The sequence below is a fragment of the Malurus melanocephalus genome, unplaced genomic scaffold, assembly GCF_030028575.1.
Source record: "Malurus melanocephalus ecotype Western Australia unplaced genomic scaffold, MMel_1.1 scaffold_579, whole genome shotgun sequence".
Classification (NCBI taxonomy): domain Eukaryota; kingdom Metazoa; phylum Chordata; class Aves; order Passeriformes; family Maluridae; genus Malurus; species Malurus melanocephalus.
In genome coordinates, this window is record NW_026623811.1 from 388039 (window position 1) to 411928 (window position 23890).

The 23890-nt window shown below is 51.3% G+C and overlaps 2 protein-coding genes across 2 annotated transcripts in view; both read right to left on the minus strand.

Annotated features, from left to right (window-relative positions):
- Positions 1-1803, minus strand: part of LOC130583382 (fibulin-2-like) — a 3832-nt gene extending 2029 nt beyond the window's left edge. Inside the window, exon 1 of the mRNA XM_057382689.1 lies at positions 1588-1803. The gene's annotated coding sequence lies outside the window, so the exon portion shown is untranslated. The remainder of the gene's footprint in view (positions 1-1587) is intronic.
- A 2985-nt stretch (positions 1804-4788) lies between these two features.
- On the minus strand, positions 4789-23613 carry LOC130583377 (cystathionine beta-synthase-like; the record flags this gene model as incomplete). Its single annotated transcript, XM_057382683.1, has 15 exons — positions 4789-5054; positions 6866-6950; positions 7212-7320; positions 7872-8006; positions 9198-9269; positions 9808-9913; positions 11446-11530; positions 12517-12642; positions 14001-14092; positions 15607-15676; positions 16604-16735; positions 17948-18027; positions 19318-19452; positions 21309-21415; positions 23438-23613. Coding segments are annotated over 15 exons (1608 nt in total), but the record flags the coding sequence as incomplete, so codon positions are not given.
- Between the last annotated feature and the right edge of the window lie 277 nt (positions 23614-23890).

Consider the following 23890-nt stretch of genomic DNA (forward strand, 5'->3'; position numbering starts at 1 on the left):
AAAGGTCACCCTGGCTCACCTACCATGTCCTCCACCCCYGGGTGTTCAGGGGGCTGCAGCGTGGGCACTGCGTGAGCAAAGTCCACRTTGCAGCACTCACTGAGCTTTGCCGTGGGTGCCTTGGTTAACAAATGGGACTTGCTCACCCTGATATTGACAATAATAATTTACATTTAGGTGACTAATTAATTGCTCCTGGGAGGCATTCAGAATGGCATGGACACAAGAAGCATTCAGAGAAGCACAGTCTGCTGTGGTGGCTTGTCCTGTGGCCACTCCTGCAGATGGGACCTGGCTGCTGCAGGGACCAGGGCTGGGTGTCAGCTCCCAGCCTGTCCTGCTGTGCCACTCTCTGCTGCCTTTTCCAGCCACCTCTGTCCCTYACAGGGAGTCAAGGGGGTCACCCCATCTTTATTTCAGCTGGAAAAAGCTTTTCTTCCTAAGGAAGATGTTTCCAGTGTTGGGCACTCCTGTGGGACTCTGCTCTTTGCCTTCTCAATTTTTTGGCCAGCCTGTTTTCAGAGAGTCATTGCTGGCATGAAAATCCCTCCCTGTGCCTGCTCCCTCCTCCTCCTCCACTCACACCTGGGATGCACAGACTTGGCAGCTGATACTGGATCCTTTCTCTCTTTAAAGGCTGAGGACTCTTTTTTCATCTTTTCAAGGCCCAGTGTTTCCTTTAAGTGCACTTTTGAATCCCTTCCCTCTGTCTGATTGGCCTTTTGTCCTGCTGTATTAAATACTCCTTCTTCATTCCTGTACTGGGCTCTTCCAGGTCTGGTCTCTTCTTCTACTGCCCCAATGCCACTTTTGATTACATTTATATCACCATTTTGATATCCCACATTTCCTTCTCTTGCAGACGTGCAACTACTTGCAATTATTTCTTAACATCTCTTTAAACAAAAAAAAAAAAAATTTGCAAATTGCATAACCATAATGAAAAAACTTAAAAGCACAGACTCCATCCATTATCAGTTTGAAAAGAAAGAAAGACTTTGAAGCTTTTCTGGTTTTAAAGGTTTTCTTGCTTAGTTGAAGTTACTTACACCTGGAGTAACTTTAGTTACTTTCAGTTTATCAAAATTAAAGTTACTTTATCTTTSCTGGAGTTCAATGCTCTGCCCCTTCCTTTCATTCAAATATTTTAATCTGTTATTTACTGTCATTCCCAAAGGACTGATGGCTGTACCAAGCAGCACGGAGCCCAGACGAGCTCCCCATGGGAAAGCTACTGGGGTAAAGGATCTCCCTTCCCCAAAACAAGAGCTCCCTCCTGGCTGTCCCAGCCTCAGCCCCCCCACCCACAGAGCAGGGAATCACCACCAAACACCATTAACTCCAAGGTTTCTCACACCCCAGCCTCATCAGCCCCATCCATCGCCAAAACACCCGACCCCASCCAGCAGTGGAATTGGGCACCCTCAATGGGGCCAATTTCCAGCCAAACCCCGCCGCGGCTCTGTCACTCAGCAGCGGCAGCATCATCCTCCTCCCGCTATTTCTGGATAAATGCTCATCCTCCCCCTCACTCTGGGGATCCAGGCTGGCCCTGCCCCGGGCCAGGTCCCCGTGTTCCCGGGTTACCTGCAGGGTGGCCGGGCAGGCGGGACGGGCGCTGGGATGCGGTGCAAACCCTCGGGACGTGTCCCCTCTCCTGCCCCACAACCTCCCGGCACCTCTATTTATGTGGCTCCGGCCGCGGCTCCGCGGTGAAACCCTGCTGGGAGAAATGGGAGGCGGGGAAGGCTCCCAGGTGCTGGGCAGGGCCAGCGAGATGCTTATCGTGCTCGGGGTGTTGGTTTAGTCCGAGCGCAGACGGATCCGGCGTGTCCCGGTGTCTGTGGCTCTGTGCTCTCTCCCCACGCCCCTCTGTGCACATCAGCATCCCCCTGTGCTTCACAGGCTGCCGGGGCCACAGGGGCAGCAAAATGAGTTAAAATCTCCAGTGAGGCAGCACATGGAGGGAAGCCAGCTCTGGGGGGCTGCGCCCCAAAATGCAGGAGCCAGGGGTGGACATGGACCTTCTCAGAGCACATGTCCTTGTGCCCACAGAGCTTCCCGGGACAGGACAGCCCTCCGGTGCCATAGGGTCCCCATGCACTCTTCAAAGCTCTTGGGGTTTGTTCCCTCTGGATTAAGCTGCAGGAGCCAAGGCTGTGGATCTCAGCAGAGCAGGGGTGCTCGATTCTCACATGGTCTGAGCAGCACGGGCATCCCGAGCTTCTCCACACAGCCATTCAGTCCCTGGGGTGGAAATGCCTGATGAACTCTTTGGAAATGTGTCCCCAGCCTTGCAGAGCAGAGGGTGGAGGGCAGAGCCATCTTGCAGAAAGGAGTGGAAAGCAGTGAGGTTTTTGGAAGCGCACCCCTCCCTGTTCACCCTCTGGAGTGGGAGGTGTTGGAGCTGCAGGCCGAGGGTCCATCTCTGCCCTGGAGCTGGACACTGCACTCAGGGCAGCTGCCTGGCCTTCCCCACCTCCTGCTTCCCTCTCATGGCTCCTGAAGCATGGAAACCCCCATCCCTTTGGTGGATACGTGGGATCTCCAGAGCTCAGGAGCACCAAGCTGTGCCAAACTGGGCAGCTGCCTCTCACTGGATACGTAAAATATTGACAGGGCCTTGGTGGCGAGGGAAGGGAAGACCATTTATCCAAAGATGGTCATCCCTGCCAGAGGGCAGGCCCAGGATGTGTGGAGAAGGGACAGAGGGTGCTGGGSAGACACTGGGACACGCTGCTGCTGCCACTGTGTGTGGACACGTGTTTATAGAAATCGCCTGCAGGGATTTCTGCAGACAAGTCACATGAAACCTCCTCCCTTGCTGCCAGAGGCCTTTTCACTTTGGGGACATGGTGGCAGGCTGGCACCAGCCATCCCCTCTGCCCCTCACAGCACTCAGGGATGCTGTGGGGCCGTGCCCTGTGCCCGTCCCCAGAGTGCTGTGTTGGGTCACAGCCTGGTGAGTACAGGAGGCACAAAACCAACTTCCCTGGGCAGGGCAGGGCAGTGCCACTGTGGTACGTGCCTGCCAAGAGCAGCCCCCATGGACAGGGGACAGGGGACATGGCCTTGGGAGAGCCTGGCTGAGCCTGGTGGCTCCAGCCYAGGTGGAGCAATCCTGGAGTATCTGGAGCTCACACCCAGGTTTATCAGCTCCTGTGCTCACGGTTAATGTTCAGCAGCAGCTGTAAATATTCGTGGTTAATACTCAGCAGTCATTTCCCCTTTGCTGGGGAGCACATATCTGCCTGTCTTGGAGCCTGTCTGCAGCTGGCAGCCACTGCTCTGCAGCCCTGCTGCTGCTGCTGCTGCTGCTGCTGCTGCTGCTGCTGCTGCTGCTGCTGCTGCTGCTGCTGGAAGCACTGGCCTTTGGGTTAATCCATAACAGCCAGGCTGGCTCAGATTCAGACTCAGTTCTGGGCTTTGTGGAGTTTTGGGGCACTTTCAGACTTATCTGTGTGAGTTTGGAATACGTCCATGGACTAAGATCCTGCACTTTACAACAGAATTGCTGAAATATTTACAATACTATGAGGTTTGAGCTAATCAGTTTTTGGTTTTCTGGACAAGTATGGTTATTGCTGAAGCAAAAGCTCTATGAAAATCTGATAATTGCTCGTATCACTCAGGAAATGACAACAGAGACACTTTTCCTAAATATAAAYACTTCAGCATTCTGTAACTTAATAAAAATCTTGTACAAAATAGATTCGATTGAGAATATGGAGTAGCCACTTAGCAGCAAGCTGAAATTGAAATTTTTGTTGCCCTCTTGGAGCAGGTCCTGAAGCTTACAGAAAGATTGGAAACTTCTCTGGGTCTTTTGAGAGCAGCTCCCCCAAACCTGCGTTTCAATGGCACTTCATTTTGGTCCCACAGCTCACTGTTGACATTTTTTTCATTTATGTTTTTGGCATCCATGGCAAATGGCTCTTCTGTCCTTCGTTATCAGTTCATGGACCACATCAGCCTGACCAAAAAATTAGGACCAAACCTTGCCTTCCCCCCCACCCCTTGATAAGGAATTCTCAGGATACATATTCGGGGATGAAGCCATATCCCTCTCCCAGTTCCTGCTCCGTGAATGAGTTTTTGCTTCTCGTGTGGGTTTCCTTCACTGTCCCCTCTCATGGGACCATGCATGAGGCACCCAGTGCCACCACCTCCCCCAGAGGTGAGGAAGGTGCTTTCCAAAGCTGCCACCACAGAGGTGATCATTCACCAGCATCTCATCCCCTCTGCTCCTCACAGCCCTTGGCTTTTCYTTCCCACCCTTCCTGCTGACATCTTTCACATTCTGGGCTCTGTGTCTCACCAGCTCCTCCCTCCTTGTGACACCTCCRTGTCCCTGCCTCTCCCGCTGCCTCCTTGGATCCAAACAGGCCCAGGAATGGGGGGGAATGGCTACTGGGGGTGCCTGCAGCCCTCCCTGTGGTGGGTGGAGAGGGATGGAGAGGGACAGAAGGGCACAGACTCGCCCCCAGCCCTCCTCCTCTCTGGCCCAGAGGGACAGGACAGCTCTCAGCAGCTGCAACACAGGCAGTGCACAGGTACCTGCAGCTGGCAGACACCCCAAACCTCCTCCTGCTGAAATTTGTGCAGAAAAAAACACCCCCTGCCCATCCTCACCTGCCCACAATCCCTGCCCAGACACCCCAAACCTCCTGCTGCTGAAATTTGTGCAGAAAAAAACACCCCCTGCCCATCCTCACCTGCCCACATTCCCTGCCCAGCCCTATGTAACCACACACAGCTATTAAACACAATTTCTGTAGTTATCTCCTCTTTAGTGACATTTCAGTGGGTGGCATTTGGCAGACAAATACAATACATTACTATTTTCACCGAGGCATTTTGAGGAACTGTTGGCTGGGTGGGGCCAGAGGCTCCTGGTTTGGGCTCAGGGGCACACCTGGACCTGCTGGAGGAGGTGTGGGCAGCTGAGCTGCTCTGCTACTTCTTGTCATTCCTGCTGACAAAGGTGAGGAGGTCCATGGCTGTGACCACACCAAACACCATCTCCTTCATGAAGGAGCTGCCATTTCCATTGACTGGAAGCACAGAAAATTCCAGCTTAGTGGGGAAAAAAAACTCCAARACACCCCAACCTCACCACCCCCACCACCTTCCAGCTGTGCAGAGGCTGATGTTCATTTATTAAAAGAAAGCCTTAACAGGGACAGAATCTGTCTGAGCTCTGCCCACAGAAATGACTGATGGAGCCTCAGTCAGGTTACTGTGATCACACCTGAGAAGTTTTTGCTGCAAGAGCAGGAAACTTTATTTCCCAGTTGTTTTTACCCAACCTCTGTTTGAGTCCTGCTTCTATCACCACAAAACTTTTCAGGGCCAGCTAATGAGACTCTCTAAAAGCAGCAGGGAGGCACTTTCCCACTCTGTTCTCATAACATCCTACACCACCGCTAATGAAACAGCACTTCAGAAATTGCTTTAACTGTCTGATAAATGTTTTCTTAAATAAAAATAAAACTAGCCACCAGAGTCCAAACACAAGATAAAATGCAAGCTCTGAAGGTGTGGGGAGAAAGCAATAAATAAGAGGGGTAACTGTGACAGCATTAAACCAGCAGCTCTGGAGAAGAAAGTGGGTGTTGTTTGAAAACCAGAGCAAGAGGGGCTGCATACAGCTGGCTGATATTTTTTTGCCATTTAATTGCTGATACCATCTAATTTATATCAAAACATGATAAAAAGAAGATATTCCTTATTTTATGASGACACAGCTGAGAAAGGAAATTCTGCCTGGCATTAATTTTGGTGACTGAAATGGAAATGCAAATCAAAGGCAGTTTTGAGTGGCAGGTTTTTGTTTGCAGCCTATTGTGGGAACATGGATTAACTTGCAAGCTTCAGAGCTGATGGGGCTCTGGGGAAGTAGGCCTTGGAGACAGAAGGTTTGGGATATTAGGGCATGGTGGGTTTTGGAGGCCCCGAGCTGCCGTTTGCCAGCACTGTCACCCATTGCTCACCTGGGGATGTTTTGCATTCTCAGTGTGTAATCCCATCAAATCAGCATAATTACACCCTTCAGCTCTCATTCACAAAACCTAAACATGGGTCTGCTGTCTGCTTCTTCATGTTGCTGTTGCTCACTTTTCCCAACAAAGCAACTCTCTTGAGATAAGGTCAAATTTGTATTTCTGGGACTCTTCACGGTGTAATTGGACTGGAAAGGTGTGTCAGGTCAGATTTGCTGGGCAGCACCTGCCACCACACCTTTTTTGGGTCAGAGRAGCAACAAGGGGTGATCCCTGCTGCCATTGACCCCTGCCTGATGCTGCTGTGGTGCTGCTGGAGGTGATTCTACTGAGCAGTGGATTGAGAATAAACCAAASCTGCTTTACTGGACTAGTCTGATGGAGCTCCTGAACTGGCAGAGCATCCCTGTACCCAGCCATGGTCCATGTCAGACTGGCACAGCTGCCCCAGGTTACACATCAGTGTCCCCTGATGCCCCAAGACACAGGGTTTGCTCATGGCCTGATCCATTTTTTCCCAGCTTTCTCGACTTGCATGCCTGAATTCCACCCAGGCTTTACCTAATGTGGCAAAATGCTCCTTTTGACCTTGCCCTTGGGATGCAGAAGTCTACAGAGATCCCCTATTTCCTCCTTGCTTGCTTTGCCCCTCTGCCCTCCTCCCTGTGGTGCCAGGAAAAGATGGGTGAACAGGGGGCAGCTCAGGGGCTTTGCAGAGCCACGGGGCAGAAATCCTTCCTGCAGAGGCTCTGGGGCTGCACAACTGGAGCAGCTGCACTGACACATGCCACACTCAGCTGGAGAATGTCCCTTTCCCCTCCCAAYATTTGTGCCAAGCCCTTGGAGTTTCTGCAGGTACCTACACTGCATTTGCTCGTGTACTACGATAGCGAAGTGGTCGTTCTCCAGGATGCAGGAAAGCTTCCCCAGGCTGTCCTCCAGGCCGATCTAAACAGCACAAAAAGAGACACTGAACGTTTTACTTCACCTGGCAATGGCTGGGCTCTGATTGTGGAAGGTGCTAATTCCCCAGATGGATGAAACTCCCTGCCAGTGCTTGGCTCCTGGTTTGAGAGCTCCATATCTGAACCTGGTGTCTCAGCAGAGTTTTTACAGGTGCTTGTTCTTGCTCTCCTCTCCAAGATGTCACCATCACCCTCCCCAGCTGTCCCTGGACAGAGGCTGACACCAGCCCAGCCTCAGTGGTACCTTTGAGAACTGGTCGTAGGTGACCTTTGTGACAGGGTCTGAGAACTCTGCGTTTCCGGCCAGCACGGAAGTCAGCGTGTTGCTGAGGGTCACCATTCCCAAAATAAGCCTGTAAGGGAACAGGAACATTTCCAGAAGGTTGGACCTGAGGTAGGACACACGTTTTATGTAGAGGCTGAACTTGCTCTGGTTGAAGTCAGTGATTAAATTGTTGCAGCASTCAGTGAGAGGCACCAGGTTTTTCCTCACTTGAGCAGGACAAGAAAGTCTTTGTCCTCACTAAGCTGTTTGGTTTCACAGTAGTTAAAATCTGCTATTTCAGTCCAGGASTCAGCAGCTGGGAGAAGGAAAACTTGTAGACTCTCCAGTTGCTTATTTGTATGGGTTTCCCCCCAGCCCTCACCACTTCTGTGGGCTCCCCTTGCCTGTGCACTGATCCAGCATCTGCTGGGTTTGGTGGGCACTGGATTGGGCTTTGACAGGCTCATTTACAGGARTTTTATAGATTAATCATCACAAGGAGGCAGATGATCTTATTAAAAATAAGCATCAGAGTCCAACACAAGAACCCAGCTYTGAATCAGTAAATGGGACTTCAGCTTCATCACGGCTGATTTGTCTGCGTGAACAGCCTTCTGTGTAGTGAGCAAAAATAGTTACCCTGACTCAGCAACAACAGGAGCTTGGTCATATCCCTTCTCCTGGAGGATCTCAACTGCCTTTTGACAGCTGACTTCAGGGAGGAGAATGAGAGGGGCCGAGAGATTCAGTTTCTGCACCTTGATGTTCCACCACCTGTTGAAAGACAAATGGCAGCGCTGAGCTGCGACTCTGCTGCACAGCTGTGGCCTTGAGCAGGGGGGCAAGGCAGAGGAGATGAGGGRTATTCTGTCTGCCTGAAAAGCCAGCCCTGCTCCTACATCCAAAGCAGAAATGCCACTGTGGCCAGGTCTTGTTGAAGCCAAGCTTTCCCTACACCCAGTTTCATGCATCTCCAGAGGCAGGGCTGACACCAGCAGCTGACAAGGTGCTGAGCTGTCCTGAATCCAAGGAAGCTGCTGAGGGCTTCACTTCAAGCTCAAAAGTGGGGGACCTACCAGTTTTACTCCTTTGGTCTGTATCCTTGGTCCTCAAAATGCAGATTTGCAGCTCCTGCAGGACAGAGCCTGGCAGAGATGCTYGTGTGATTTAGTAGGGACAAGCTGGGCTTGTTTGTGGGGGAACACAAACACCTCCMAAGCCACTCAGACCTTTGTCCTTGCAGAAGAGGCAGGGAAATRCTAGAGCCTGGAAGAGCCAAGAGCAACTCTAACCAGACACAGGAGGCCTTGGAAATGTMTTCAGTTTTCAGGAAATATTTTGCAATTACCTTTGGTTTTATAGAAACCCAAAGGACCAGGGGACATCAATAATATCTGCTGTCTTTGARGTAAAACCAAGAGCTTTTCTAAACAACTGGCATTTGCCCAGCTACACATCAACTGGCATCAGCACTTTKCCTGTGACTCCCTGCCTTGAGGGGACTCTTTCCCCTTAAGGGACAGCAGAGTTGGCTGTCTTTTCTGGCCAGCAGCTCTGGAAGGTGACAATTTCCTGTCCCCTGCCTGAAAAGACTTGCAGAGCTGTTCGAAAKGGGGCTTGCTACATCAGGGAACACCTCCCCAGCAGCCTGATGATCCTTTGAACACCAGCAGTGGAGCAGAGAGAGGTTTTGAGAGGGTTTAGGTGGCCAGGGCAATGATTGCCATGTGRGAGTGGATCGGCTTCTTTGGGATAGAAATGGCTCCTTTGTAGACTTGGATTGGAGAACTGGGAGATAACCACACAAAAGAGAGGAGCTGACATTGCAGCCTCCCCAGAGGGGTCTGGACTTGACTGTGGTTTTTCTAAACACTGAAAGAGAATACTTCCCTTTGAAGATAATGATTTCCAGACTCAGAGAGCTGATTCCCTTAGCACCGTTTATCCCAGCARAAATTGTCTTACCAAGGCTTGTGCTCCTGGACGTCATTTAGGAACCCATTTTTTATCATCCACTTATCATTCACAAACTTGGACCTAGAAATCACCAACAAAGAGCGAGTCTGTGAGGCTTCCAGAAGAAGCTGTGCTTTGTTTCATGCCCCAGACCACAGCACTGCCCCCGGGGCTCCCATGATTTTTGCAGCTGGCTACTCTCAGCCCCTTTTAAGGTCAACAGGAGCATCGGGTGCTCAGTAACTCTTCGAAGCACGCCAGCTATTTGCCTTCCTAACTTTAGGCATGCAAGTTCAGAAAGTGTGGCTTGGCTGACTCCTGCTCCGTGCTCCTGCTCAGTGACAAGAGGAAATAAACCCCAAGTGTCCCAATGCCCATTCCCTGCTGATTGCCATGGTGATGTGTTGTTTCTCCCTGATGTGTTGTTTATTTTGCTTTTTTCCTGTGATCTGCCCCAGGGAGACTCCCAGCTCTGGGCTCACTCTCTGTGTCTGCTGTCAGATTTATTGGGGTGGTTCTCCAGAACCCCAAGCACCTGGGTTCAACTCATGTCACAGAAGGCTGTGGGAGCTCCCACCCTGATGCTGGRAAGCAGGGGAGGAGGAAGCAGGGAACTCACATGTAGTTCCTGACGGAGTCGGGCAGGATGACGACGCAGCGCTGACCTTCCTTCAAATCCTTGGCAGCTCTCACGGCCACGGACATGGCACTGCCTGAGCTGCCACCTGGATGGACACCACAGAGAGGGACACAAGTGTCAGGGCTGCCCAGGGTGCAGGGCCACTGTCCTGGTGTGGGGGGCACAGGCTGTCCCAATAGTGCAGAGGGGACACCTCACAGAATGGTGGCTTGAGATGCTGGCGTGGGAGGACAATCAATCCCGAACCCGTATAGGCTTTAGGGTCAGGCAGAGGTAGGGATTGATGGGGTGTGTTCATATGGTGGCTCTTGGGCTTTTGAGGCAGCATAAGAGTCACCTCATGAACCTCATGGCTCACGTCTTGTGGTGGCTCTGTGGGCAGACCAAGGGCTGAAATGTTCCACACAGGGACATTCACAACRCTCCCTTTGCGTGAGCAGAGGACCATGCCAGTCCTAGAGCTTCTGGCTGACATACTTGGCAGCCAAAGACTGGCTTTAAATGCACTGTAGGGACTGAAAAAACCATAAACATTACATTCATGCTTGGAATACCAGGCCAACGTGATGGGAAGAGCRAAACGCTCCCCGTGTCTGCGTGCACGCATGTGGTTTGCTGCACGTAGGGAAAGCAGCTCCCTGCTTCACAGAGGCAATTCTTCCACCASTAGTCTGAGCACTGGAAGTCAAACACATTCCACTATCTGTGTGCCAATTACACACTGCATTCAGGGCAGCACGTATTTTACAGCAGGTTAATTATCCCTCAGTCACATTTTTCAAACAAACGAGGAACGGCCCTGAAAAATGCAGTTCAGGGAACATGAGGCTGTTCACAAATTATAGTTGAGTTCAAACAAGTGGTTTCTGTTGAAACACAGTGACTCCGTGCCTGCTAGGTTAAGTCAACATTTAAGTGTTTCATTAYATATATACAGCCTGATCTTATCCAAAACTCCCTGGATATGGGTGCTCAGGGCTTTTATCAGCTGTAACTACAAGCCTACGTAGTGTCTGGTGCTGGATGCAGACCCATGTCTGTCTGCTCGGTGTCAGGGAAGGCTGAAACCACTCTGTGGAGGCTCTTAGGGTACAGGCAGGGTTTGTCTGAGGGCAGCTGCTCATTTTGGGAAGGCAGTGGGATCAGTTATAGCTTGTTGGCACAGGGAGAAATACTCAGTAAGAACATCTCACACTTTCTTTGCTTTCAAACCCTCCTGCTCCAAACCTGGCACCTCTGGTGTGGCAGTGACACGGAGCACGGCCTCGCAGAGCTGTGAGCAGAGCCCACCTGTCCTGCCCTGAGCCCCACTAATCCTCCCTTCAGCCTGTGTAACTCTACCCTGCCTGAAGATCCAGTTCCATTGCAACAGTGCTCCAGTAAGAGGAGAATTATTGCTTCTATAATTACTGTGGCMAATGAGTCAGAGCCCAGGCCAGAGGCAGGGACACACCTCTGAAGTCTGCAGTGACCTATGCGGTCAGGGCTCAGCTTTTCAACCCTGCTGACCCAGCAGACACGAAATGCAGAGAGCACCTACCCTGGAACATTTTGGTCCCAAAAGAATGAGGTTCAGAAGGTTTGTTGAGAGAAGAAACTGTTGTGGTTGGTGCTTACCACACAACAACCCCTCCTCCCTGATCAGCCTGCGGGACATGAGGAATGAGTCTCTGTCGTTGCTTTTGTACCACTGATCGACCACCTGAAAGGRAAGCAGAAAAGCTGAGTGTTGGAATGTCCTTTCAGGCTGCCCTGGCCCTCTGAGGCACATCATGGGGCTGATTSCCTCAGTATCTGGCAGCTCTGAGTTTCCTTCTACACTTGTTGAAAGCATTTGTCAGTGCATCCATGGTCTGGAAGATGTGTTCTTACTCGCGGACACCTTTCCAGCCAGCACCCTTTCCTTGCACAGTTAGAGATGCCTGACAGGTCCAGAGGCAGGATGTGGAAGAGGRAGTAGTGTTTATGATGTCTCAGGCCAGACTACTTAAGCAAGGTTGAGATTTTGCTAAAATGAGATCCAGCTACAAGAATCAGTCTGGCTTATTACAGGTGACATCTCTCAAGCCATGTGCTGACAGCAGGGATGTAGTTAACACACACCTGGAAGCAGAAAGAATCTGGGGTCTGAGGCTGTGAGGGACCTTTCTAGAATGAGGCCAGGGGAATGCAGGCAGCCTGTGTCAGGGATTTAAAGCCCTGTGCYTGGTGTTAGCTGGTACACTGAGAGGAAACTTGACAAAGAGAGGTACAAGGCTCATGATCTGCTGTCTTACAGGGCTTGGATCTTGTCTTCCAGCCTGGACATGGTGCAGGATTTCTGCTCTCTGTGTGTGGTGCCTGAGGCAGAGAAGRCTCAGGAAACAGCAGCGTGATGAGGATCAGCCTCAGCACAGACATCTGTGTGATCACAGCGAGAAGGGAATGCTTTGAGGATTGGTGAGGCTGAGCAGAGAAGGCTAACTCTGTGTTATATGCCTGCTTTTCTCCTCTGTCCACCTTCTCCTTGTGGGTCAGCTATAATCAGAGTTACTCAGAGAGATGCTCCAGTGCTGGGGTCCCAATGCCCCACAACATCTTGTTCTGCACTAGGAAGATAGGTCAGGACCAGCACAGCTCTGGGCTTGGGAGCAGGCTGGRTGCAAAGCCAGAGATCAGGCAGAGGCCTCTCACCACATTTTTACTCACTGATCTGTCAAGGACAGTAGGGATGAAGTCGTGCCCAATTCCCTCCACCTCRATGGTTGTGGTGTTAGTCTTGTTCATCTCGCTGGGCAGAGCAACAATGGAGCCATCAGGGTCCACGCCAATGATCTTTGAGAAAAAGAACATTTTGTCAAACCAAAATGGGGATTCAGAAGCAGCCAAACACAAAACTCAAAGGAAGAGTTACCCACGTCCTTGTCAGCAACATTTCCCTTCCCRTAACATTCATTAATATTCCTAACCACTGGCAGCATGGAGAGCTTCCAGGATAAAAGGGTGCTGTTTTTCACTGTCTTTTTAAATAGATCCTAGGTAGTCTTCAGCTGTTGCAGAAGTGACTGGTGGCTTAAAATATAATCACTCTCAAGGTGTTTGTCATCACCCCTTTGGCAGTGCCTACCACGTCCCAAACCCAACCCTTACGACAGTGCCAGTGCTCCTTAATCTGCCCGAGACTGAAGCCAGCCAGGGAACTCCAGCCTGTGGAAACCTGTGGATAAAAACATCCTTTCAGGATTTAGTTGTGCTGGCTGATGGTGGCACCTCCCTGGTTATTGACAGCTTTGTGTCTGGGCTGAGGTTGCCTCCCTGAGCACGCAGCTGAAGAAGGGAGGGTGACACTGCTCCACACCAGCTGCACACGCTCAGGGAGGCAACCTCACAAATCCCAGTCCTTCAGTGGAGGGTCCACACCTCTCTGGTGGACCAGGGATCACTCACACACTGACCAGGGATCACTCACACACTGATCAGGGATCACTCACACACTGATCAGGGATCACTCACACACTGATCAGGGATCACTCACACACTGACCAGGCCAGAGAGGCCACGACTGTCAAACCTCCACTCTGCCTTAAAGCATGAGCTCTGTGGGATGAGTATCATGGCTGATGTCAACCCTAAAGCACAAAGGGTTTTGCAGGAGGAGAAGCATTTGCTGTCTGTGCCCACCAGAGTGTCCTGCACAGGGCAAGGCACCAGGCAGGGGGAGATTTTAGTGGAACTGGGGAAAYTTTGGTCTCTAAGGCACTTGGATGGGTCTGGGTCAATGTAAGCATCACCAAACTGCTCCCAACAAAAGCCAAAATTGCTGTGWGAAATAAAATAGTTGAAGACACCAACTGCTCCCTCAGGTGAGCTGTGGGGTTAGGCAGGAAATGGCATGCAGYGACAGGRCAAGGAGGAATGGCTTTGAGCTGAAAGAGGGTAGGTTTAGATTTGATATTAGAAGAAATGCTTTCCTGTGAGGATGCTGAAGSACTGGCAYAGGTTGCCCAGAGAATTTGTGGACTTCCCATCCCTCAGAGTGTTCAGGGGTGGATGGGGCTCTGAGCCACCTGTTCTAGTGGAAGRTGTCCCTGSTCATGGCAGGAGGGTGGAATGGAATGACCCTTAAKGTCCCTTCCAACCCAAACCACCCTGTGATTCCATGAAAAGCTCGTCAGTTCTGCCTCCCGCCTTACCTTGCACTCCGGGCACTTCTCCTTCAGCTTCCTGGCCACACCAGTGATGGTGCCTCCTGTGCCAGACCCAATCACCACCATGTGCACCTTCCCTGCAGGACAGGGAAGAGAGAGGCTTGCACGGACTCAGCACAGCTCCCAGCCTGATCCCCCCCTTTTTCAGGCCCCTGTGCAGATGCAGAGCCCGTGTCCACCAGAACCCTGCGCGAGGAAAGGTCAGGCAGGGGCCACTTTGGCTACCACTTTGTTGGTAGCCAAAGCCTGGTCCTGTGGAGAAGCTTGGGTGAGCCTGCAGGACCTGAGCACAGCTGATSCTGCCTCAGCACAGGGAGCTGAAGGTGACCTCCGGATCTCCATGATTTCTGCACCTTTGGCATCTACTGAGCAGAGGGAACAGTATGAAATTGAAGTATAGATTGGATATCAGSAAAAGGTTCTTCACCCAGAGGGTGGCTGGGCACTGAACAGGCTCCCCAGGGAATGCTCACAGCTCCAAGGCTGACAGAGCTCAATGAGTGTTTGGACAACACTCAGACACATGGTGTGACATTTTGGGTGTCCTTTGCAGGACCAGAAGTTGGACTTTGATGATCCTTGTGGGTCCCCTCCAGCTCAGGATATTCTGTGATTCTGCTTAAGAGGAAGGGAATATCTTAGCACATTTAGCCCTTTCCAACCACACCAGGTCAAAGCAAATCACACACGAGAATGTCACTAACAGGGACAACATTTCAGCGTGTGTTGGCATCCCCAGTGAAGGGAAGGCTGAGGTCTGYCCTGGCACCTGCCTGTGTTAGATGYAGCCCTCACTGGCATTGCTGAAATTATACAGATTTAGGACTGGAAAGCGCAGAATCAGAGTCTGGCCTTCAAAACCTGGTGTTGCAACCACATTGGGAAAGGGGGACCTGCAATCCACGGCTGGCAGCCAGCTGGAGCAAATCCTGACACTGTAGTGCAGGGAAAGCTGGGACTCTCCTGTTCCTGTTGGTACCTGACTGCTTTACTGCTCTGATAATGCTCTCCAGTTAAAACCCTCGAGTCCTGCTCGCATTTCACAGTGCTTCCAGAACTGGCAGTGAATTTCCCTTCTATCTGCACAGATACAGGCTGGGATAGTCCTTTATTCTCCCCCAGCCCTCACTTCCAATGTCACCAGTTTGTGAGGTTTCAGTCTGATTTAGTTTGCAGATGAGTGTGCTGGATCAGACACAGCCTGCCATGCCCTGATGGATTCATATTCCCCATGAGGTCGTGTGGGACACCTTGTGTTCCCAGCTGGCAAGTCACAGAGATGTTGTGGCCACCAAGAGGGATGATCCTTCTCCTTTAGGTACAGCCTGAATTTTTTAAGCCTCTGGTCTCCTCCCCCGGGCTTTTGCAATGGGAGGGGACAGCCGGGAAGCCCTGCAGGCTGAGGTGTATCTGGAGTGGATTAGGAGAGGTTGCTACACCCTGCGTGTCAGTGTTATTAAGATAATACTGCCTGTCCCTACAGAGGCCCTCTGGGCTGTTTCTAGACATTCAGGTCAATAAATGATGTAAATTAAGMCTCTCAGAGAGGGTTATAGCCCTCTGCACGTAGGAGCAACAGCACAGACGGTACCTTCACACTGCTCCAGGATCTCCTCAGCCGTGGTGTCGTAATGAGCCAGGGGGTTGCTCGGATTTCGGTACTGTTTATTCCAACAGAGAACAGCGGGAGTTACCGTGTGAAGAGTAGGTCAAATACCAAACCAGCAATAGCTCCTGACAGAGCTGTGCCCAGAGCATGCAGCTGCCCCCTCCTCTCGCTGCCGAGGCGGGGACTGCCACCCTGCCACAACAGGTCACAGGTATTCCTCCTGCTTGTCCCTTTGGGACAGATTCCCAAGCACACTTGGAGTTTTTCCACACTGGAAGGTTAAATGTGCCCACAAACGCTCACTGTCCAGCACTTGGTGCCCATGAGGTGTGGGGATGGTTCAGAGGCTGGGAACTGTGGGCTGGAGAAGCTTCCTGATCATCAGCTCCCATACAAAGAGGGATTTTGCATCTCTGATATTTGTGCACCCCACGTTCACACCCATGGACCAGGCTGCTTGTGAAAAGCTTATTCAGTCTCTGAGCTCTTATATTCTTAGAAGGAAAGAGCTTCTCTGACTTTCCTGCACTCCAGGGGCTCCCTACATGGGGGTCAGACCGAGTGCCCTCCTGTCCTTCCTCCTGCAGGAACCTCTGGCGTGAGTCACCAGGCTTTGCCCTTTACAGCATGAGGTTTATTTTTGAGGTAGAACAGAGGCTGCTAGCTAGGCTTAAAAAGTGGGGGCTTTTTCAGGTCAAAGTTAAATCTGAAGCAATTTGAGGAGTCTTTGAATTGTGCAAGAAAACCCAGCCTCGCCCACACTGAGGATTTGGCAGAAGAGATGCAGGTTTGGAAGTGTCCCCTTAATTTGTTTCTGCCCCCTGTGCTTTGCAGAGGGGTGATTAAGTTTCAAATGCCATAAAACACTGACTARATCTKCCTCTGGTGCCAGTTTGAATGAAGSCCCCAAACACAGGCACACTTGGAGAACATCCTATAAACTCCCTTTGGAAAGAGCTGGTGGAGGGACGGTGTTTACCTGGTCCAGGATGTGAGAGTTTGGGATTTCACTTTTCAGCTTCCAGGCAACACGAATGTTGGACTCGGGGGCATCAAAGCGGGTGCATGGGGTCCTCACAATTTCAACACCCAGTGCTTTCAGAATATCGACCTTTGGGAGGGAAAAGAGGAGATTCAACACAACTGAGCCCACGTAGGGATGGTAACCCAAACCTGCGGGCTCAGGGCAGCGCCAGATGCCAGAGGAGCTTTGCACTCGGGACACATTTATCATTTGGAGATACAATGTCCAATTCTGGGCTGTGCTATCTCTGACATGCTCCTGGCACCCAGGGCCTCCTGCCTGAGCCTGGCACAGGGATTTAAGCCTGGCCTCGTGCCCTGTCCTACTTGGAGGGCAGGCTGGGGACAGGGTGGAGGGAGGTGACACTGTGCTGTTCCTTGCTGCCAGGGGAAAAAGGCAGAGGGGGCTGGACAAGGAGCAGTGTCTCTTTTGTGCTGGGGTCTGAGTTCCAATGTGACAAGGGGAGATCAAAAAGCTGGTTTTGCCCTAAGTCCCTTCTCTTCTCTCATCAAGCTCAAAGAAGAAGCAAATCAGCCCTTGGGTGTCTCCTCTGGGAGGTGTGGCTGTCATGGGGAGAGGGGGAGTGTCAGGGCACCTGGAGATGAACCCCATGGCAGCTGGAGGTGGCATCTGATCCAGACCGAGCTTAAGTGAGATTTAGGTTGAAATGAGGGTGACACTTTAGAGAAGGGCTCATTCCTGAGCCAGGTTAGAGTCCAGGTGTGGCTTCACTGGTATGAATTCAGCTGAGCAGTCTGGAGGGCTCTTGGCTCACCAAGGAAGGATTTCTGCCATCTCCAGGATGGAGGGTTTACCTGATCATCAGCTCTCAGGCAAGTGAATTGACTTCCAGCACCTTGAGAAAGCAGCTCAGGCTATTCTAAGTGTCTCCAGGTTAAATAAAACCATAAATACACAGTGAGGCCAAGTGATCTGTCAGATGTCAGAGGGGAAGTGAGCAGGGCTGGCAGGAGAGTCCTGGCACCTGCCTGCCTCTCCTTCTGTCCCTCCAGCCCTTGCCTCACAGGCAGCAGCTCCTTCTCCATTTCTCTGCAGCCACACACTGTGTTTGGCTGTCCTGTCACCCCATCTGCACTTCTGACACCAGACAGTCACCATCACAGCCATCACAGGCTGCTTTTCTCCCTTCAAGAGGCAACTTTCTGAGCAGCAGCTGTGGCAGTGTGTGTACAAGGCTCGATGGCCTTTAAAGGAGAGGGCTCCAGGAAGGGAGAGGCAGAGGGAGAGAGGGAAGGAGATGTCCCTTGGCTGTGGGGTGATACCATTCAGAGCTCTGACCTTCTCCATGCTCATTTTCTCTGGCAGGACGATGATGCAGCGATAACCCTTCAGTGCAGCCACCAGAGCCAGCCCGATCCCTGCGTGATGGGGAGCAAAGGGAATTGGTTGAAAGCAGTTTTTGGCAGAAGTGACTGACATGCATCACTTTCTGCATCCCTCTCTCCTGAAAGCAACCATGGAATGTTCACTGAGAAACTACAGGTGAAGGCATCCTCCACGAGCTTCCTGGGATATGCTGGGAGCTCCAGGAAGTGTGGGAGGCTGTGCTAACAGGAAAGTGGAGCTGCAGCATCCCCTCTTGCTCACAGGAGTCCACCAGCGTGGCACAGAGAGAATGGCAGGGCTGGGGAGAGCTTTTCTCTCCTCCACCGAGGCACAGGGCTCTTCCTGTGCTCTTGGAAACACAGGAGAGAGGTGATTTTACTTCAGGAGCGCCTTTCCCTGCCCCTCAAGCACTGTCTGTTGTGGGGGGACGGACACACAGGACGCTGCACATGTCACCCGTGGCCAGAAGGTGAAGGGCACCACTGCTCCGGTTTCACTGGGGTGATGGATGGAGCCAGCTGCTCCCAGCTATGGCAGGAAGGTGAGGCTGGAGCTGCCTGTCCCTGCCTGGGGCTGGAGGGAGCCTGGTGCCATCCCAGCTGCCCTGGGCACAGGGAACAGCGTGATCCACCTGGGGAACAGCTCTGGGGGAGCACAGATCCCCTTACTCCATGTCTGGGGGTGGCTGGGGCAAGAGGGGGTTGGTTCTGGGGCTGCCTGAGACAATGGGCCAGTGAGGAGCACAATTCCTAGAGATGAACCCTGTTCTGCATGGGTGGTGAGGGGGAGGCAGGGAGCACAGCGAGGAACACGGCCTCAACTCCATCCAGAGCACCTTGAGGTGCCTTTCTGTAGGAAATCACTCTGTGCAAACACAGGTTGTTGTTTTGGGGCACAGAGCAGCAAAGGAACGTTGGAATTTGCACCAAGGGTCCTGTGGAGGCTGCAAAATAGGGGGGGAGTCTCCTGTGTTGTGCCCCCTCATCTTGTACCCCACCATATGGGACAGTGATGAGGAAACAAAATCCCATGATTTCTCTTCCAGCCCATCAGAGAAATTGTCTCTGGGGATCTCTGGGAATTCAAAAGCTCCTGATACTGCCTGCCTTGCCAAAAGGGGACCTTCCAGGCACGCCTGTGAAGGTGTGGGACCCTTTCAGACCCCCGGGAATTTCAGCAATGAGGCACCTCAGCATCCCCGGATACCCTTGGCCACCAGGAGAGAAGCTGAGGGGAGGATGCAGCCAGAACCGATTTTGTAACTACAAATACAAGAGCTCCTCAAATCCCTGCTCCTCAGAAATGCATCCCTGCCTTCCCACCTGTGTTCCCTGAAGTGGGTTCAATCAGGGTGTCTCCTGGTTTGATAATCCCGGCTCTCTCCGCATCCTCCACCATCCTGAGGCTGATGCGATCTTTGATGCTGCCCCCGGCRTTGAAGTACTCACATTTTGCCACTGGAAAGGAAAGAAAAAGGGGTACTCCATCAGGCACCAGCTCCTGGCTCCCCCAGGCCTCACTGCAGTTTTAGGACACCTATTCCTCTTCTGTAGAATGGCTCCTTTTCTCAGGGGAGTGCAACCACCATTTGCTTTTCTGGGATTATCCATCAGCATAACCTGTGCAGAGTCCTTTCTCCCACATTTCCTCCATCCTGGATGGGTTTAAAATCAACTTGGTCAGCCCAGGATGGGTTTAAAATCAACTGGACATACTCGTTGCAAGGTGGGAGGTCTGACACTGGCACAACACTCTTTGCTGCCCTGCTGTGAGGACCTTTCTGTGGGCAGGGCACTCTCAGGATCTGCAGCAAGGTCTCCCTGTCTGCCCTGGGGCACTGCAATTTTTAACAGATATCTAAAAAGGCCAACCCTTTTGCAGAGGTGATCTGTAGTGCTGACTGGAGAAGCATAAAGAAACACAAATAACAGAAAGAGCAATCTCAAGTGTCAGACAAAATTACAGTTCTTTTCACTGAGCTACAAAAAAAAAAAAAACTGAGTAACTTTCTAAAGTGTGTTCAGATTACAAGGCACATCTCGGTCCTACTCAAGGCCTTCACACCACAGGATCCTTCTTGCCAAGGCTTTGATGAACATCTGCAACTGAACTGAGCTCTCTTTTATGGAAAACAGGGAGAAACAGAGACTTCCAGGGGTTATTCACTTCACCTTCGCAGAGGCAGCTACCTGAGGCTGAGAAACCAGCCCAATACCCGGGCAGCCTGAGCGGGAAAAGAAATCTTGTGCTCATTGTTACATTTTATAATGCGAAATGCCACAACTTCAGCTGCACAGGGATCCTCAGAGACACAGAAAATCCCAGGCAATCCCATCCAGCTGTAACTGCTTCCTTGAGGCAACTGTGCTGCAGGCATTCCTGTGTTTGATGGGGAAGAGGATCTGTGCTGACACATCTCTGTGGCAGCTGCTCTGCCTGTTCTGCTCTCCTTCCCCTCCTGTGCCAGGGGAGGGAAACACCATCCCAAAAAATGGGATCAGCCCGTCCTCCCCGGCACCTAAAGCGCCTGCCCCAGCCCGACATCCTCCAAGACACAGGCTGCTCCAAAAGTGGACCAGGTACTGCACACCTGACCTCCCACCTCCACCACCTCCCTTCCACACTTTGGGGTCTCATTCTGGGCAGTGCAATGTAGAGGTTGCAGGGTTGGTGACCCAAAGATCCCAAATCCTGAGCAGGGATGTGGTGGGAGAGCACAGCAGGCTCCACCAGTGCTCTGTGGAGGATTCCCAGGTACCAGACAGGTTCTGCTGTGCCATTCCATCCAGGATGAGCGCTCAGAAAGTCTCTCCTTACTCAGCTGTGTGACACTCGTGGCACTTTCTGCCTCTGATAATATTTCTGCCCAATTTGGATGAAATTAATTGCTAGGGTTAGAAKTWWWRGRAARGRRRMYKRAAAAAACAGATCTGATTTTATCATCCTTGTGACTGTAGGGGACAAGCCTAAAATCAACCCTTACATGAGACACCAGCAGCTCTGTGTTAACATCTGGGGGAGGTGATTTGAACCTAGCCCCAAATTTAGCCCAACTCTGCTCTGAGCTTGTGCTGCTGTTATCTGGGAGGAAAGGTGCCTCACTACAATTACACCCCACTCATTGCTGCCTGAAACCTCCTGTTTGGTCCAAGAAACTGCCTGATAAGAAAAAGAGCCCAACACAAACCGCATCTGTCCCTCCCCACCTGTGCTTCCTCTCCCAGAGCCTCTTCTGGAGCCCCCTCCAGCACCATCCCTCACCCTCACCCTCACCTCGTGGCATGGAAAAACCTGCTGGGAAGGGGACACTCACACAGCTCACACTTGAGCCCAAAGGATTTCCCAATCTTGTTGATTCGGACCATTGGGGTGAAGCCAATTTTCTTGAGGATATTGGGCAAGATCTTCTTTTCTTCTGTCCTGAAATAATACAGAGGGGGAAAAACCAGGCTAATCAAAGCTATTGTTATGCAACATGAACCAAGAGAAAATCTGAGTGAGGTTTCAGCAGCTTTATCAAGGCCATGGAAAGACACCCCAACTCCAAGAGGAAAAGTCCCCATCAACAATTAGTGGCACCAGGAGTTAGTTATGGTTTTCCATCATGAGTTATTAGCTCTTTTACATAAAAAGCAAGCTAATTAATTTTCTGAAATACCTTGCTCTGCAAGGCCCTGGACCAGGTCTACAATGAATGAGAGGATGCTGGCAAACCTTGGGATTTTATGTTGTGGATGAAGAAGCCAGGAGACACAGCACAAGGTTCCTCCTCTTTCCTCCATCCTGCCCAGCACCACCTCTGCTTCCCACATTTACAAGTGTTGTTTGCCTGGCCAGGACTCCCAAACTTGCAAGGATGGCTCCAAAAGCCACTGAAACACTCAGGGCTGTCAGTGTGGCTGAGCCATGGCACGAGGATGCTCCAGCTCCTTCAGGCATTGTTTAACTCTCTTGAGAGTGACCTGTGTTAGTGCTTTACATGTCTGGCATATATCCTGCAGACGCTGGTATCAGTTCAGGACAGTGGACAAGGATGTTTTTTCCCTAAGATTCCAGCTTTTATTCATGGCTTGCTATTGCTTAAGATGTTCTGGGGAAACCAGTTCTGGCAAAGCAAGGAATTCCTGCTGAGGTTATGGTGGGTCAGAACTGGCTCAAGGGATATCAGTAGTCTACGTCTGTATCTTTGGAAAAAAATAATCCATACTCTTGATTAAAATAGCATCTTGCTTCTCTTTCTGCTTCTACTCCCAAAACTCAATCAGATTTCACATGGGAATCTCAGAAGTGCAGAGATTTTTGCTGCCTTGGCTGCCATCTGTGGTTTACCCAGAGCAGGGAAAGCAAACCCCTCTCTCCACACAAAGATGTGACATCCCAGTGTATTTTTTTTCACTATTATGCAGTGGGTTGTTTCAGTTCCTGTCCAGCAGTGCTGTGAGGGCCCCCTCAGCCAGACCCCATTCCCAGGGTGGTGTTTGATGCCCAGGGGTGGGGAATGTCTCTCCATCTCCTGTCTGGGTGTGGGATGGGTCCTGACAGTGGCACCACCACGGCACCCTGACGCTAAATTGTTAAAAAATAAGAACATTATCCTGCACAGCATGATAATGGAGGGGGAAAAGTAATTTTAACTGAAAAGAGCCAATTCAATCCTCAGGTGCCAGCTGCAGGGGTTGCACTGAGTGAGTGCCTGGATGCACAGCTCGCTGGATCAGCTCCAGGGCTCTGCATTCTATTCCTCCCTCCTTCATGCCAGACCCAGAGGCTGTTCTGGTTTTCCACATGCTGGTGGCTGTGTCCTGGCCTTGTCCTGCCTGGCATGTGGTCAGGCACTGCCCTACAGAGCAGTGCTGCACCTCCCGTGGGCTCCAGTTCCTCACTCACCAGAGCTGCAGTCCTGGTTTACATCTTTGCACTGCAGGGACGTGTCTGCAGTTCCCTGGCATTTATGGGACAGCCTTATCTTTAGTAGCTTGTCTGTGTCTGGTTTGCAGGGTCATTAAAGCACCTCTTGTCAAGTCTAGTCTGGGCCCTCATGTCACCCTGGGAGGGAAACCGCAGCTATGAGGGCAAAAACAGCTCAGAGCAAGCACTTTTCTCTGCACTGTGGCCATTTGCTACAGATTTAAAAGCCTGTAATCCATTTTTATGAAGGCATCTCAGCCATCTAAAATGAGATGCCCCAAACAAGCAGATGCTTTAAAACACAGAGCTGAGTCTCGAGCCAGCCACACCTTTCTGCAAAACTGCAGGGAGTGGGAAAAATCTCCTTGGAGAGGAGGGACTAAGCTGGGTTTGCCATCTGAAAATTAAACCATCATTAACATAACTACTAGCTTCTGACCATGATCATCATGGTGCAACAATAGCATTTTACCTCAGCAACAGGAAAATGTGCTGAGCTTCACTCTGAAATAACAGCATGGAAGAATTACTTACAAGGGAACACAGGAGTGTGGAGATTTGCTGGCAGGCGTTGTGGCTGTCCACGTGCACTTACTGGGCAGGTTGGGAAGGATCCACGTGCTGTCCTGACTTCCTGCACCTCTGCCATTCATGAGGGGACACGTCTTGCTCAGCTCCTGTGTGGTGGAAATAGAGGTCACAATATTCACCTGGCAGAAAAATAGCTGCAGAATGCAAAAAAATGGTGTTTGGATGCTTGGAGCATCCTGCTGGCATTTCAACCACATGGATCCAGGTGGATGAGGAGGCTGCACCTATGGAAGGAGGTTGGAAGGAGAGGAACAGGTGAAAGGATGGTGTAGTGAGGTGGGTGTCAGTCTCTTCTTTCAGGGAGCAAGTGATGTGACAAGAGGAAATGGACTCCAGTTGCTCCAGGGGAGATTATACATCACAAAAAAAAAAAAGACACCTAGATTGGACATTAGG